Here is a 17,500-nt window from a genome sequence, read left to right as displayed (position 1 = left end):
ATATATATATATATATACATACATACATACATACATATATATATATATATATATATATATATATATATATATATATATATATATATATATACATACAGTATATATATAAACGATTCTAATAAATTTTGTCAGAGAGAGTTAATGTCCCCTACCTCTCATTAATATTTTCTTATTTCTACTATTTTCATGAGTCTTTTTTTATGTTTTCCTGGTAGGATATCTGTGTTTAAGTTTCAATGCCTTGAATACGATACGTTTTACCTCTCCATATTTTCTTTGCCATTGATGACTATTGATGATGAAACTAATTAAACTGTACCATTAATTAGTAAAAGTAATGCTAACCTTAAGATGTATGTCAAAGAGACAGTTTTTTTCTAGGCTCCTGCCAGCTTATATCTTATAGGTTGAAAGAACAGAGCGAGATAGTAAAAGTGATGAAAATGATAGAAATAATGACAATAACATATTCCTTACCTGTTTGTCTTGGAGAGATCTCAATTCGAAGATATCGGCCTCTCGAGATTTGTCACTCTTTGCCAAAAAACTTGTTTTCGTTGAACTTTGCACTGCTCCAAGAAAGATAGATATAGTTTAAATTGTTTTTTCACCAGTTGAAGCGTTTGAGCATAATGGTTAGTGGAGGATTGAAATACAAGAATTTTTATTATATTAAAGTTACCCTTAATCTTAAATCTTTTTTCTTTCATAAACGATAAATGGGTCAAATAAACCAGGGCAAATTGTGATTATATTAGCAGCTCAAATCCAAGGATATAATTGAACCCAAATCCTGCAAGTAATCCTATGTAAGGCGAAGTAAACAGAGAGAAGAGCAAGGAGAACCCTCACCTGAAGTCTTGTGAGTGATGTACAGAATCGATCTAAAGGACGACCCAAGATCACTTCTGTTGAACTTGGTTGATCTGGTTCTTCGTATTCTCTTTCTGCGACATTTTCGGATGAACTGAAGAAGATCCTCCTGTAATGGGGAGAGATGCAAATATATGAGGTGAAGGTAAAGGTTGGAATTTATGGTCCCAGCCTTTAATTGAAACTGATATCCCACTGACATGATATTTATTTGTATTTCCAAAATGGATCTTTAATGAAGCATTAAATTTTATAGGCATCACTTGGATTTGCAAACTAATTTTCTACCACCCCCCCCCCCCCACCCCACCCTCCTCCACCCACTGTGTTACCAAAATAGTTTAACTTCTCTTATGCCATGCTTATCTTGGATAACTATACTCAACTATGTCCCATCACCTTTTTCTAATAGCATCACTATTCTTTTTGGAAAAGGTAAAATGTAATTGCGAACTCCAATGATAAGAAATACAACTTGCTACCGGTCTCAACTCTGGATAACCGAGAATGAGAACAATGGCAAAACCTAAATAGTGAATCTCGAGTTAAAAAGGGAATACGCTAGGGCGTACCATGTAAGCGATTTGCTACAGTATCCCTTGACAGTAGTGAGAAAAATGCAGAGGCCACCGCAAAATTCACGACTGCTGCTAAAAAAGTTAGTGAAGAAAAGGGATTTGAAAAAGAATGGAAATATGAGAATATGAAATTGGAATGTTGGTAGCCTCTCCAGTAACGGGAAGAAAGTTAGTTTATGTAATGCAGAGAAGGAAAATTATGATTTTATGTATACATGAGAAAAAATGGAAAAGGAAAAGTGCAAGAAAGCTTGGAGAAAAATATAAAGGGAAAGCTACGAGGAGAAATGGGGTAGGAATAATTCTCCATCCAGATTTACAGGAAAATATCACAGGGGCTCAGTGTATCAGTAACAGGCTCATGGGCTTGAAGTTTGAGAAAGGTGAAAGAGTATGGGATATCATCTAAGCATATGCCCCTTAACAAGGGTGAAGTGAAGAGGCCAAGGGGGAATTTTAAGGGAAACTAGAAGAATGTATAGAAAAAGTTTTTAGTAGAGAAATAGTAGAAGAGGGTGGAAAAAGGATAACAACTGCCAACGAAGAGAAGAATACAGACGGACAAAGAGGGAGACAAAGATATTGGTAGTGATTACAAAGGGGAGAAGCCAGGAGAGAGTAATATAAAGTGATAGGAACACCGGGGTGAGAAAAGATAATCTACAGAATTGCTTGAGCGAGAAAAAAAGACAGGTAGAATGTGAGGTAAGAATTATTAAAGATGAACCTAGAAATATCTTAATTGAGGAGGAAGAAGTCAAACGAAGAAAGACTGGTTTATTATTACTGTTAAATATTGAGATTGCGTGTAAAGAATTGGAAAATATTCACCCAGTAAAAAGACCAGTAGCAAACATCAGAGAGTGAAGTAGAAAATTCTATAATGGAAGGTAAGTTAAATAAAGCTTCAGGGAAGTCAGATATGTGATTTGGCCTAAGAAACAAACCTGTATATGCAGATGATGCTACTCGCTTTGCCTCAATTGCATATCCTAGGATTGCTGAATCCCTTAATAAATATTTAGCTAAAATCAGTGCATGTTGCAAATTATGGGGCATAAATTTGAACCCCAACAAAACTCAAAGTATGATTGTAAGTAGGTCGAGGACAGTGGTTTCTCAACATTCAGATCTATGCATTAAAATATTAGGTATGTTTCTTGATTGCACTTTACCTTTGAGAAACACATTTGCTCTGTTCCTTCTTGCATTGCATAAGTAAATAGGCTTATTAAGAAAGTCCTTTAAGATTTTCGGTGATCAATCTATTGAGAAGAAATGTTTTAAATCTTTCATTCTACCATGTTTCGAGTATTGCTCTCTTGGCTGAGTTTCAGCTGCTGAATCTCAACTTAATTTGTTGACAAAAACATATTGTCTATTAAATTTCTTATTCCTGATCTAGACACTGAGATTTTTTATAATTTTGACCATCCATTGCATTCACACCTTCCCAGACTGTACTATCTTGTACGAAGTATTAGGTATGCAGTTAATTCTAAGTCATGCATTTTCTACCACAAGGCTCAATACTACACAGCATTCTAGAAGTTTTAGTAAGCTGTGGCAGATTGTGGAATGATCTTCCTAATCGGGCAGTTGAATCGGTGGAACTTCAAAAGTTCAAACATGTAGAAAATGTTTTCATGTTGAAAAGGTGACATAAGTATCTCTTCAAAGTTTATATATGACAGATGTTATAACATTGTTTCTGATTTTAAGATATTTTCATATTAATAATTCATTACTTCTCATATATACTTTATTCATTTTCTTTTTTCGTTTTCTTACTGGGCTATTTTTTCTTGTTGGAGCCCTTAGCCAAATGTCACCCTGCTTTCCAACTAATAATAATAATAATAATAATAATAATAATAATAATAATAATAATAATAATAATAATAATCAAAGATTTCAGACCTCCGCCAATGAATATTGCCAACATTTTACTCAAGTCTATGGACAAAACACTTCTTTTTTTTATATGCTAACCGTGGATGAATCTACTTTAGCATTTGACTAAAGTCTACAGACAATGCATCCCCGTTCTCATATGCTGACTGTAGATGGCAAAAAAATTGCAAATCCAGATCTAGAATCCGGATCAGGATCCAATTCATCTCTAAAATTTAATTGGGTCGTCCATGACCTAAGACCTACTATCTGTGATGAAAATTTCGTCAAAATCCGTCTCGTAGTTTAGACGTAAGCCTGTCCACTGACAGACAGAAACACAAACAAATAAATAAATAAACCATTCGATTTTATAACCTCCTTCGCGGAGGTAATAATAATTTGGTGATCTAGGCAAAGGATATGTGTTAACACTGTTGGGAAAGATCTGGGATGTAGAGTTGGTAGGTATACATGAGCAGGAGTTCTGGTTTATAAAAGGTAAGAGCACTGGATGTTTTTCTTATAGTAAGACAAGTCCAAGAGAAGTTTCTAGAAGGGATCAGAAAAGTTTGCATGTGTTTTGTGAACTGTAAAAGGCATATCATAGGGTACCAAGGTTAGTCTATTGTTATTTGAGAAAGAGAGGAGTACTGGAGAAGATGGCAAGGTTAGTGAGGATGATGTATGAGAGGGAGAGAACCATTATAAAGTCAAAGTATGGGGATACAGAGCCATTCCTTGTCAAGGTTGGCCAACATCAGGGATCAGCTCTAAGTCCATTCTTGTTTCTCGTTGTTATAGGCATTTGGAAATCTGTATCAAGGAACAACGATCCATTAGGGGAACTGATGTTTTCAGATGATTTAGTCATTACAGCAAACTCAGAGGAAGAACTGCAAGAAGCGTTTCTACCATGGAGAAGATCCCTTAAAAGGAAACGATTGAAGGTGAACATTGAAAAAACCGAGCTATTTATTAGTAGTAGAGAAGGAAATGGAGAAGTAAACATTCGAGTGGAAGATGGAACAGTGCTAAAACAGAACCGTAATTTCAACTACTAGAGATTAATAAGAGAAAGTAGTGAGACTGAGAGTGAAAGAAGCATGGCAAAAATGGAGTGAAGTAACTGGAGTTATCTTAGTCAAGAAAATGCCATAAAGCTTAAAATCAAGATTTATAGGACAGATATCTGGCCCGTACTATTGTGTATGGGTAAAAAAAATGTGGTCACTTAAGAGGAAAGAGGAGGGACTATGAGAAAGAACTGAGATGAGGATGGTGAGATTGATTGCTGGAATATCACCACTGGGAGGGAGGAAGAGTCAAGGTATAAAAAGAATGTGATGTATATGTAATGTAAAGGAGAAGGCTAGGGAAGCTCGTTTGAAATACAATGGGTATATAGTAAGAATAGAAGATGTTGAACCAATCAAAAGAGCAAAGAACATGCAAGTGATGCGGAGGAGGATTGTGGGGTTTTAGTGGATCAGATAGATGGATGTGGTGAGGAGGGATATGGGCGAGGGGGAACTAGAGGAATAATAGCAAGGAATGAAAATAGATGGAGAAAGTTGATTCGAGCGCCCACCCTACAATACAAGGGGATCACTAAGGTCGAAAGCAGAAAAATAATAATGTCCCCGTGTTATCAACAAACCGTTTCTTGTTTTATTTTCCTGTGTTTTATATTTATTGTTATTTGATATTAATGCTTCTTCCTGATGTAATCAATATCTTTCGAACTTATTTATCTGTGTGATAAGTTCTCTTAGAACCTTTTATATCCTATAAAGCTACACAGCTCTAGTCTGTCCGGTTACGATGGTACATAACACTATTATTATTATTATTATTATTATTATTATTATTATTATTATTATTATTATTATTATTATTATTATTATTATAGCCTCTGTACCATGGTCTTTCACTGTCTTAGGGTAGAGTTCTCTTGCTTGAGGGTACACTCGGGCACAATATTCTATCATATTTCTCTTCCTCTTGTTTTTTTTTTTTTAAGTTCTTATAGTTTATAAATGAAATAATTATTTCAATGTTGTTACTGTTCTTAAGATACTTTATTTCAATTGTTAATTACTTTTCGTGTTGTTTCCTTATTTCCTTTCCTCACTGGGCTATTTTCCCTATTAGAGCCCTCTGGCTTATAGCATTCTGCTTTTCCAACTAGGGTTTTAGCTTAGCAAATAATAATAATAATAATAATAATAATAATAATAATAATAATAATAATAATAATAATAATAATAATAATAATCAGAAGTGTACCCTTTTATAAGCAAGTCTGATTAAAAATGATAGCTGCCTCGGTGGCATTTATCTTGTAGCTGAGCTTCTCAATCGCTAGATTTTTCTTCTTTCGCCATTACTGTATGCCGCCAATAACCGTGTTATGTTGATTATCAGTAAGAGGAAATTAAAATTCATAGGAAAAAACCTATAATTTTACTAATATTTACTAAAAGTAAACTGTCAATAACAATAAATATAAAAGAGTTCGGCTGCAATACATTACGAGAGGGTGTATGGTGTCTTCTCTTATCTTCAGAAAGAAAGTGGATGTAAATAGAGATAGATCTGCGTGCTTCCATCCATTCCCTGCCTTAAGATGAGTGGAGATACCCGGCACCCTCTTATAATGCGTAGCAGCCGAACTCTCTTATACTTATTGTCATTGGCAGGTTACTTTTAGTAAATTTTATTCATATTATAGAATTTTTCTGTGCATTTTCCTCCCTACCCCTTCTTATGAACAACATAACACAGTTACTGGCGCCATACAGTGATTATGAATTTAGAAAAATATAGCGATTGAGCTCATCTACAAGATAAATACCACTGAGGCCGCTATCATTTATAATGAAGCTTATTATTATTATTATTATTATTATTATTATTATTATTATTATTATTATTATTGATGTTGATGTTGTTGTTGCTATTATTGCTATTATTTTTAGCAATAATGGTAGTGGAAGGTTTGATGTCTAATTAGTAGTTTTTTTTTTTTTTTTTTTTTTGTATAAATGGTCGTGTTGACGGTATTAGCTATATAAACAGAAGTTCATAATCTATTGTTCAACTTATAAAAAGAACAAAGCACACTCACCCTGAAGTTCTTGCTCATGAAGCAGTAGATGAAAGGATTCATGAAGGAATTGGCCATGGCCAGCCAGTGGCAGGCGAAGAAGCTCATGTAGTAGGTGAAGCAGGCGTTGCCCCGACACGTCGTGATCTCGGGCGCGAAGTAGACCAGGAACTGAAGCACCTGCAGCGGGAACCAGCACAAGACGAAGCACACCATCACCGTGATCATCATATTAATTACCTGATGAGGGAAGAGAAAACGCTGAGGGGGAGATTCAAGGGAAGGTAAGAGAGACTCTTGAGAGAGAAGATAATGAGAGACTTTCGATGAGGTTAGGGAGAGAGGGCGTTTTCCGGGCAGGAAATGATGAAAGTCTTATGAGGAACATTTTCGAAAGAGAATATAGTAAGAGATCTTTTAAAGAACTTACTGGTTAGACTTTCTAGAGAGAAGATAGGGAGAGGTTTTCGATGGATAAAATAGTAGAGGTTTTACGAGGGAGAAAATAAGGGAAAACTAAAAATAAGAAATAATGAGAGACTTTCAAATGAGAAAGGGAATGGTTACTTAACGACTAAAAAAAAAATATGCGCTAGCTTTAGAAAATACAGAATTTCTATCACGAGTCAGATTGCTATAAATATGCATAACGAATTCTGTGACCACCGCAAATACAAATATATTATTCACCATTATGTCCTGTAATAGGAGACAAATCTTTATTTTCTAAAAGGGTAGCAAAGATATAAAATTTGTTTATCACGTTTTCTGGAGGGTAGTGAAACAGGAGAATACAACTTCATATTCTTTAAAAGAAACAAGAGAAATTTATCTTTAATATTCACAGTAGGGGTAAGTTAGTCATATCAGTTACTTTTATAAAACTTAAAGAAACGGGTGATGCATATTACTTAAACTTCCTGAAAGGAATAAGTGAAATATATCGCTTAACCTGTATGAAAGATAAAAGTAAAATGTATTTCTATAAATTTTATGAAGATAGTAAGTGAAATGTAGCCTATCACTTATTTCTATAGGATGTGAGACTTATGTGAGATGTATGACTACATCGTTGAAAAAGAGACAGTTGACGGAACTAGTGAAGTCAAACAATTATTTCAAACAATGGGTTGACTCATAGATGTCAAAATAATTTTTTATTTTATAACCCCATCAACTCAATATCATGTAGGAATTCAATAACATGATAAGACTCTCTCTCTCTCTCTCTCTCTCTCTCTCTCTCTCTCTCTCTCTCTCTCTCTCTCTCTCTCTCTCATCATGAAATAATAATGTCTGCCATGAGTGATATTCTTATCCCAGCCAAGAAACCTCTTCAACCGTGAATGTGATTAAAGTGAATGAAACAAACAGCAACCTTCCTTTCCCATGTGACTGATAGCAGTGGATATATGCAGGATTTATACAAAATTTCCATTTCTAGTTTTGCTTTCTCCTGCGTACAAGAACATCGCCTTTTATTTGTTTTCTTTCTTTTTCTTTCTTTTTGAGCTTCTGCTTAACTTAGCGACCTAAACAAGCACTTGGCTCTTGGAAACCCTTGTCCCCACAACGTCTGAAAAATGCTACACATGTGTTACCTTGGGTTTAATGAGAGGACAAGAAAATGCAGACGCTGAATTGTAGACGTTTTCCCGGTAGTTATTTTATGAAGGGCACAAAGAAAGCTTTAAACATCCGGGTACAGAAGCCCATTAAGAAGGAAGCCTCAAATAGGACATCAGAATGCCTCCTTTCCCTTCCTTTAAATATTAAGAATTATATTAAAAAACCAGCTTTATAAAAAGTAGTAAATCGAAATGTAATCTAATGATTTTAGGGAGGCAAATCATAATAACTTCAATTTCTTTAAAGCATTAATGTTTGATTGCTGTACTTTTTTCTGGCATATCTTTTTAATGTATGAATGATTTTGTGATATTTACAATTTTAATTGCATAAATGTATGATTAGAAAATATATAATTAAACGTGGGGATGTTTAAAAATATGAAAAACTTTTATGTACTTGAATGTGCTTGGGTGTAAGTTACTGATAATTATTTTTTTTTCTATGAAAGTTGGTTTCATCCATTTCTCCTGAGGTATCTGAAGGAATTCCCAGGCCTCATTGCAAGGCCACATATCCTGGGCCCAATATTTCATTTAATTTTAATCCGAATTATGTACGAACAAGATCCTCTAGAAGAAAAAAATATATTCCTTTACGGATACTAGTAGATTTACCTTCAGTAGAGGGGACTAGTTGACGAAGACCTATAATTCGAAAATTTGCCTTTGAACAAAAAAAAAAACTATTTCTTGGCAGAAAACTTTAAATCAATCAATCAATCTTGACCACTGAAAAAACTTGGAAAGAGAAAAATAACTGACTATGCAATGGGGAATTCATCAAGTGCAGAGAGCTTGGCTCCTTCATAGTGTCTCCTTAGATAAGTAGAAATATGGGTAAAGAACTGATTTATCTCTCTGCCGCTCGTCCACTCAGTCCTTTGCTGCTGTTGCTGGTCGGTAGATTAGTGAAATAAAGCAACTTACGGGCATGTCAAGCCTTGGATGAGTAACCATCAATTACAGAAAAACGTTGTTGGCAAATAAACTAATTTATGAAAACTGTCGTCCCTAACTCTCCACTGTTATCATTCCCTTCACCCTACATCCTTCATTCACTCTCTGACGTACATCTGCTTCCATTTCACTATTTGTAGCAGAACCCAAGTACTTAAACTGATCTACTTTTTCAAGTAATTCTGCACTCAACATGATATTCAATCTAGCACTACCCTCTCTTCTCGTACACCTCATATCCTTACTTTTACCGACATCAATAGCAACTTACTTCTCTTAAACATCCTTCTAAACTTTGTCACTAATTGACCAAGCTTCTCTTCTGAGTCTGCAAAGAGTACAGTATCATCCGCAAACAACAACTGATTCATCTCCCACTAATGATCACTCTCATCTATCAGTTTCATTCCTCAACCAAGCACTCGAGCATTCACCTCTCTTACAGCTCCATCAACAAACAATTTGAACAACCATGGTGACATCACATAACCCTGTCTCAGCCCAAATCTCACTGGAAACCATTCACTCACACCATTCCCTATCCTAACACACATTTTACTGCCTATTTATAAACTCTTCACTGCTTGCAACAACTTTCCATCAATTCCATATAACCTCATCGCATTCTACATCACTTCCCTATCAACTCTATCATAAGCTTTCTCCAGATCCATAAATGCAAAATATACCTATTTACCTTTTGCTAAATATTTCTCGCATACCTCCTCAACTATAAAAATCAGATCCATACATCCCCTAAAGCTACCCTACACTTTATAGAATTACATCCTCCGTTTTATACTTAATCCTATTAATTAACACTCTACAATACACTTTTCTAACCACACTTAACAAACTAATACTCCTAGAATAACAACACCCATGCACTTCTCCCTTACCATTGTATAGCGGAACAATATGCTCACACACCCACTCCACTAGTACCATTGACCACATAAAACATATATAAACAATCTCACCAACCATTCCAGCACAGTCATACCCCCTCAGTAATCGCAACATCCATACTAGATGCTTTTCCTGCTCTCATTTCATCTAGTGCTCTATTCACTTCTTCTTTTACAATTTCTCTCTCATTCTCATCTCCAATCACTGGCACATCAACACCTGCAGCAGCAATTACACCGGCCTCGCTATCATTTTCAACATTCAGCAACCTTTTAAAATATTCAGCCCACCCTTTCCTCCTCTCATCTTTCAACAACCTTCATTTTTACCCTCCACTGTCTCTTCATTCCTCGATCCACCCTTCCTTCCTCTTTTCACTTCTTCCCAAGACTCATATCATATATATATATATATATATATATATATATATATATATATATATATATATATATATCATATATATATACTATATATATGTGTATATATACATATATATATATATATAGATAGATAGATAGATAGATAGATATACAAAAACGAGTAAAATCATATATGTTTAATGATTTCCCTATACTGTATACAAAATTCCATGTAAACCTAATTTTCCACTTCCATTTCATAACAAATTAGCTGGAAAGCATTGCCTGCCAGCACTTATATCATGATAACACTACAGCGTACGATTATTTGCCCTTTCTCAGGTTTTGATTTTGATTTTTTTATATGAAAAGCGAAATTTTTAAGCATACATCTATTTATACCATATTGCCATTTAGGAAAGAGTTATTAACAAAACTGATCTTAAATTGAGTGTTATTCTTTTTCTCAATATCGTTCTTCTGTTACTTGTATATCTTCCGTATCACCATTTCAGTAAAGGAGATATATTACCTTTATTGTGGACTTAACGTGTGATTCCCCATGTTTTGGGCTCTCTGTCAAAACTGGCATCGGTGAAACTCGAAGTTCTGTTGCGGAGTGAATTGTGCTGTGAATGCCGCTACTCCTTGGAGAGGCATATCATTTACCAGCACATCATCGCAACAATTGCATATTTTTTTCTAGTCTTCAGATATGTTCTCAAAAACGACTTACAGCTCATAACCCCCGAAGTGCAGGAACAAGGCCATTTGTTATGCTGGGTTGTCAATTGCAAAACTGGTCCTACGGTAATCAAATTTTGTGATGCAATTTCTCCATCTCAGTCCAGCATCCAGGGCAAAGAATTCAATGGGGGTGAATTACAAGAAATAGTCATAGGTGCCATTGGTCTATTACAGTTGAGTAGTCTTGAAGGCCAATTGGTTACACATACACAATAAGAATCGCGATCAGGTGTACCCTTTATATAGTTGATACTCAGAATACACACGGTTCATGCCGAGTTGACTGTAGGCTCCATTTGTAACATACTATAAGGCTAGACAGTATGAGTCCAAGTGCACACAAAAAAAAATATCAGTTACACTTCACAGAACACTGGATTAACTGTTAACCTTCACAATCATCCTGTAAAGCCAATCATCCTCGTCGCCAATGTAGAGATTCTGCCTGGTAAACAGCATGTGTCACCATGAGCATCCCGTATCCAAGACTCAAAGAAAAAAAGAAAAAAAAAACTATGGACATTACAAGTAATTGAAATGAATCACAGTGTGTTAAATATTGAAAAAACCAATAGCTACATGTTGCAGTCTGTGCTAATCAATAACATGCATCAAAAATCTCGAAGAGAGAAAGGGGAAATGAACGTAAATCCTAGTTGGCAATAAAGTATTAGAGCTTGCTGCCAAAATACATTTATCTATCTGTGACTTATACTTTATTGACTAATGTTTGTTTAAAACTAGAAAGAAACTTTGAAGAGAAAATGGCCATTGACTCAGCAACGATAACAAGGAGAGAATGGTTCAAATTCGGGTAGGGAGTGAAACACGTTGTGGAATGAAGTTGAACAGAAAAAAAAAAATGAAATGTTATAGGTCGATTAAAATTGAAATATGGATTAGACAAAACAGAATGTGATAAAGTAAGATGGTCTCATCAAATTACATATGAAACTTTGTGCAAGGATTTGAGAGACAGACGATGACAAAGAAAAATATTGGAAAGTAGAATTCACAGTTTTGACAATAAAGAAGTCCGTGAAAAGAGCATAGCATAATTGCGCCGTCGGCTTTAACCTTTCAAATATTTAACGCAGCTTTTATTTTTTTAATGTTGTATTGGTAACACCGTCTTTTATCAATGAATTATTGAGTGAATTGCTGTGTCTTTCCCATTTAATAATTCCTTTGTTTGTGGAAAACTAACATTCCAGATTTGGCTTTTTACACCACAAGCTTTAAAGTGTCTGAACTCCCATCCTTTTTTTAAAACTTCATGAAGTGAAAAATATTATCTTATTATAGCAAAGTTTGTGTTCTGGAGTGAAAAAGAAAAATTTTAAAAGCAGTTCAAGCATTAGGAAAGCCTCTAATATTAAAAAGGAAAGTTATATTGTCTTCCTTTTCTAAGGAAATGCTTTAAGTTTATGTAATGGAAATCTGTGCCCTCTTTAAAGGCCGTTGCTTACTTACAGACTTCATTTGCTGAATATCAAAATTATTACAAACCTTATCATATTGTTTTCTATAACAAAGCCAAGATTAAATTTCCTCATAGGCCATCGCTTTTTTTATGGAAGATAGAAGATTTCTTTACCTGTTGGGTCATCATCCAGAGCTCATGTCACAAAACATTCTATTTATTTATGTCTTGTTGTAGTTGAAAAATTACAGTGAAAGACCCTAGCAACATTCATTATAGTGACTACATGAAGGCCATATGTAATCACAGGTTATTACAGCTTGTAGTTAAGTCAGGCCTTACTGGGTGAGATACAGCCCTTGCCATCAAACAAAGTACTATGCTTCAAGCTGCTGTCAAGATAACTCCTGAGATTATATTGATATCTCTACTTGGTGGACAGGAAAATGTAAATGAATGTGAGTCATAAATCTTTGTGACAAGAAAAAATCATGAGGAAATTGGTCGACAGTCTCGACTCTCATCAGCTTTTTTTTTTATTCTCGTTTCTAACAATACACACACACACACACACACACATATATATATATATATATATATATATATATATATATATATATATATATGTATATATATACACACACATATATATATACATATATATATGCATATGTATGTATATATATACATTATATACATATATATATATATATATATATATATATATATATATATGTATATAGATATATATATATATATATATATATATATATATATATATATATATATATATATATATGAATATACATATAATTCTGATTCCCACAATCATAGAGACAGAGAAACAATATCCCTAAGTCAAAAAGAAAGCTTTTATCGAAAATCGAACACTTTACCATAAAGAATACACCTCTTATACCTTGGGATGCTAATGGGTTTGGCAACGATTTATGGAACATTTATGACACAATCGATTCTTCTCTGACCAGAGAGAACCGAGTCATTCAGAGGTTAATTCACTTCCTCATTCCGCTGAATTTTGGCACCGTCTCCAAACTCAAACTCCACCCATCCTCGCGATTAATAGGTGTTTTGAGGGCAGCTTGAAAATTGAGTTGAAAGTTGTGGAATTTTATATTTAGATCGTATTTATTATTGAAAAGGCTGGTCAGTGACCTTAGCGATTTTGATGCCAGGTTAAGATAGTCGACGGATAGACAGTCAAAAGGACGGACCGTTCAGTAATATAGGAGACCCTTATAGAGACTGATACTACTTAAGCAAATACATGAGACACAGACCAATACAATGAAATAATGGGAAACATGTAAATTCCTGAGAACTAAATTTACTATGAAATACTTCAGGAATCATTAGAAATAAAAGACATGACAAGAAACAACACTACATCCACAAAGAATCACAACGGAAAACCAATGACCTTTTCTAAAATCGCTTGTCTTGCTAATCATAATTTCCTACTTCCGATTCCCATGATGATTAAAGGCTTCTTTTTCTTAACTTTCTTTCTGTTTCTTTGTGTCAGGGCTAGATATAAACACAAGATTCCTTCCCATGATAAAGTCTTAATTTTTCTTTAATTTCCCTTTTTTATGCATTTGCTAGAATAGCTTAGATATAAACATTAGATTCCCATTCCCTTAAAAACTTACCTTAACTTTAGCTTGTAAGTGCTGTTGGTCCCTGGATGGTTCCGCGTTGCCTGGCATTTTGTACGAGCACATCATACCCACGATGGATAGGTATGTGTATCCCAGGCCTATTACCGGAAGGGCAAAGGTCAGCACAAAGAGCAGAACGGTGTAGGTTTTTTCGTAGACTTCGTTGGGTGTGTGTGGCCAGTTCTCCTTGCACTCGTAGTACCATCTATGGGGGAGAGTAAGAGTTGTATGCAGGAAAGATCGAAAAAAGATGAAATAAGAAGAATGGCAGGCGTAGTAAAGACTGAGATGGTGTGGCCGCGTGTTGAGGATGAACGGTGGGGAAGGAGTGAGGAGGGTTTGGGACGAACCTGTTAGTGGGGAAGATTGAAAGGGAGGTAGAGGGTCAGATGGCGAGATGAGGTGAAGGGGGATATGGAGAGAAGAGGTTCGCTGGAAGAGGAGGCCTTTGATAGAAGGCATTAGAGAGGGCGCATCAGGAAAGCGCCCCCTTAATGTAGGGATAATTGTGGGGAAGAAAACAATGTCAGATATGGCATAGGAATCTTTCAATAGACTCGTTTCTTTTTTAAATAACAATTAAGCCTTTGAAAGCTGTATTGATAATTATATAAGTAGGGATAACATAATCAACAGCTGAAATAAATGGTGTTACTGGTAAGAAAAATATAATTAAGAATGTACTGTCAATGATATAATGTGATGTTAATTACAAAAATGGGGCTATTTATAGATAAGTAATGTACCCTATGGTTTCTTTATGAGTTGTTAAATAAATGTTAAATGTTTAAGATATGCCCTTCCAAGAGTTAACTTAACAATTTAATACTCAATTTCAAATATGCGTATATTAACTAGTAGGATTGATTAACAGTGCTATGAGATTGTTGTTTATTAATGACTCGTCAATGTTACCATGACACTTGAAGCAGCAAAACAATCAATATTGTTTATTTTCATCCTGATATTTACATTTACTTTCATGAGAATTTAAACCTGTTTTGCAACCTCCCCATTCTTATTCATGAAGTCACTTCCATATTTATTCGTTGTTTGTTAACAATAAACAAATGACACTGACAAATGCAACTGACACTATTTTATTAATTTCGGCTTTTTTAATTTGACAAACTCATGCATACTATCCTATCGCATCATTAATTTGCTGCCCAGAAATTTGTCCACCTTTTTCCAATGTAGTATCTAGAGGGTGGCTATTTGTCAACTTTCTCATTTGTCAAAGTCTGTTGGCGTATTTCCCCTTTCAACATACTCTTTGACAACTTGCTCTCCTGCATCTTACCATCGTCACCATCTTCTTTTCTAGTTTCTAGTTAATGACATTTTCTTTTTGTCAGTTCATCTATTGCCAACTTACTGATGGGCAGATATGCCTTTCATTACCTCCGCGAAGGAGGCTATGTTTTTGAGTCGGACTATTCATTTATTTATTAATACTGTATGAAGCAACCGGCTTTAAGATTATTTACCCAGTGATCACTTTGCTTTTCACAACCTACTGCTAAGCATCTTTCGCTTTGTCACCTTACTCTTTGCCATTTGACTATGTAACAATTTCCTGCCATGCCAAGTAAATTATAATCAACTTGTTTAATGACTTTATCCTTTGCCAGCTCATTCTTTGCGGACATTCTGTTCGGAAGCTTTCTGTGTCAGCTCACTATATTTCCTCTAGTTTTCTTTATTGTAAAATCTAATTGCAACAGCTTGCACTCTATTTTCATGAGCTTGTATCAAATAACTGTATTTTTCACTGTTACAACATATCTATTTGGGTTTCACAGCTTACCAGAGCTTAAGTTGCAACGGTTTTATTATCTATTCAATAATTAGTAATGAACACCATTTAAATGATATTACAACAAAACAAGGGCATTATCTTCGGTCAATGTAAGTAACGACATTTACAATTTTCAAGGTTTTAATAACATCTCCAGTGGTATAAGTTTTATCCTTCATTAGATTACATCCCTCTTTCAAATGAATGATGCTGACAGCTATATCATAAGGATCTTCTAGTTTTTTCAGCAACTTACTCCACATTCGCCCTCTTTTCAAAAATAAGTATTACTCTCTGCCATAATATTGGAACACGTGTTAGGATAGCTTCGTCGTCCTTCTCCAGCAGACTATTATACTCCCACCCTCTCTGTACTAAGAAGTTTTTCCAATAAGTCTTGCTTATGTTATTCATATTGTCTTTATATACTTACTCTCCATCCCAGTCGAAACGCTGAGTATCTGATATAACGAGAGACGCGAGAGAGATGACCAAGGAGAAGACCCAGATGCCTCCGATGACATACCGTGAGCGCGACTTGGTCCATCTGTTGTTGAGCGGATGAATTAGGGCTTTATACCTGTGCAAGAAATGAGAACCAATTAAAGTATTTGCCAAAAAATCAGAAATGAGCACATACATACACTCGAAGACTTAGATTTAATGTATATGTCCTTGAATAGGTGAAAGACTTTTCGAATCCTCTGTGGGTTGTAAGGAACTGGCTTCCATGGTTTTGAACGTTTAAAGAACCAAGCACAGCTTTTAATCTTAACATCAATTCATTCAAAGAACTTTAAGCTTAGAATCCATTATCCATCAAAACTTTTGGATACGCTACACATCATCCTCGATCTATCACTTAAAAAGAAAATATGTAAGAGGGACTCATTCCTTGTTAACATAATAAATTGGGTTCATATACCAGTTAAAATGAAGTTTTAATTGAATTGAATTATAATTAGAACAAATTATATCTTTCATTGTTTTCCGATCGGCGTTAATGATCTTAGATGTCAGGATGCCAGAAAACTTTGAATCAATCGATCAATCAATCATTGTTTTCCGAGAATTTCATCTTCAAAAGACTAAATTTCTTTAGAATTTCTTAAGGTCTCAAACTATAACCTTGGCTGGGAGAGCAGAATGCTATATGTCTAAGGGCTCCAACAAGGAAAGTAGCTCGGTAAGGAAAGGAAATAAAGAAATAGCAGATAAATTATATGTGACTTATATGAAAATTATATAAATGCAAAATATAAAACAAATCTAAGATTATCAATAACATCAGAATAGAACTGCTGTATATAAACTATAAAGCGAGACATGTAAACCCATTCAATAGCAAAGCATTAACATCAAGTCAACCACCAGATTATGAAGATAATTCCAAAATCTAGGCACAGCTGGAACAAAACTTCTAGAATACTGTGTACTATTGTGCCTTATGATGGAAAAGCCAAGATGGCTATATTTAAGTGCATATTTAATACTACGCACAGGATGGTATAGTTTGGGAAGATTTGGGTACAATGAAA

The 17,500-nt window shown here is 34.7% G+C and overlaps 1 protein-coding gene across 1 annotated transcript in view; it reads right to left on the bottom strand.

Annotated features, from left to right (window-relative positions):
• Window positions 1-17,500, bottom strand: part of LOC137640634 (prolactin-releasing peptide receptor-like) — a 177,177-nt gene that overhangs the window by 8,347 nt on the left and 151,330 nt on the right. Inside the window, exons 6-10 of the mRNA XM_068373135.1 lie at window positions 16,396-16,542; window positions 14,153-14,366; window positions 6,475-6,693; window positions 853-982; window positions 478-569 (exon numbers count right to left, since the gene is read on the bottom strand). Coding sequence (XP_068229236.1) covers window positions 478-569; window positions 853-982; window positions 6,475-6,693; window positions 14,153-14,366; window positions 16,396-16,542 — 802 coding nt within the window. The remainder of the gene's footprint in view (window positions 1-477; window positions 570-852; window positions 983-6,474; window positions 6,694-14,152; window positions 14,367-16,395; window positions 16,543-17,500) is intronic.

Source organism: Palaemon carinicauda, chromosome 5 (assembly GCF_036898095.1).
Source record: "Palaemon carinicauda isolate YSFRI2023 chromosome 5, ASM3689809v2, whole genome shotgun sequence".
NCBI classification, from domain to species: domain Eukaryota; kingdom Metazoa; phylum Arthropoda; class Malacostraca; order Decapoda; family Palaemonidae; genus Palaemon; species Palaemon carinicauda.
Note: the sequence above shows the minus strand (reverse complement) of the source record. Positions and strands in the feature narration are given on the sequence as shown.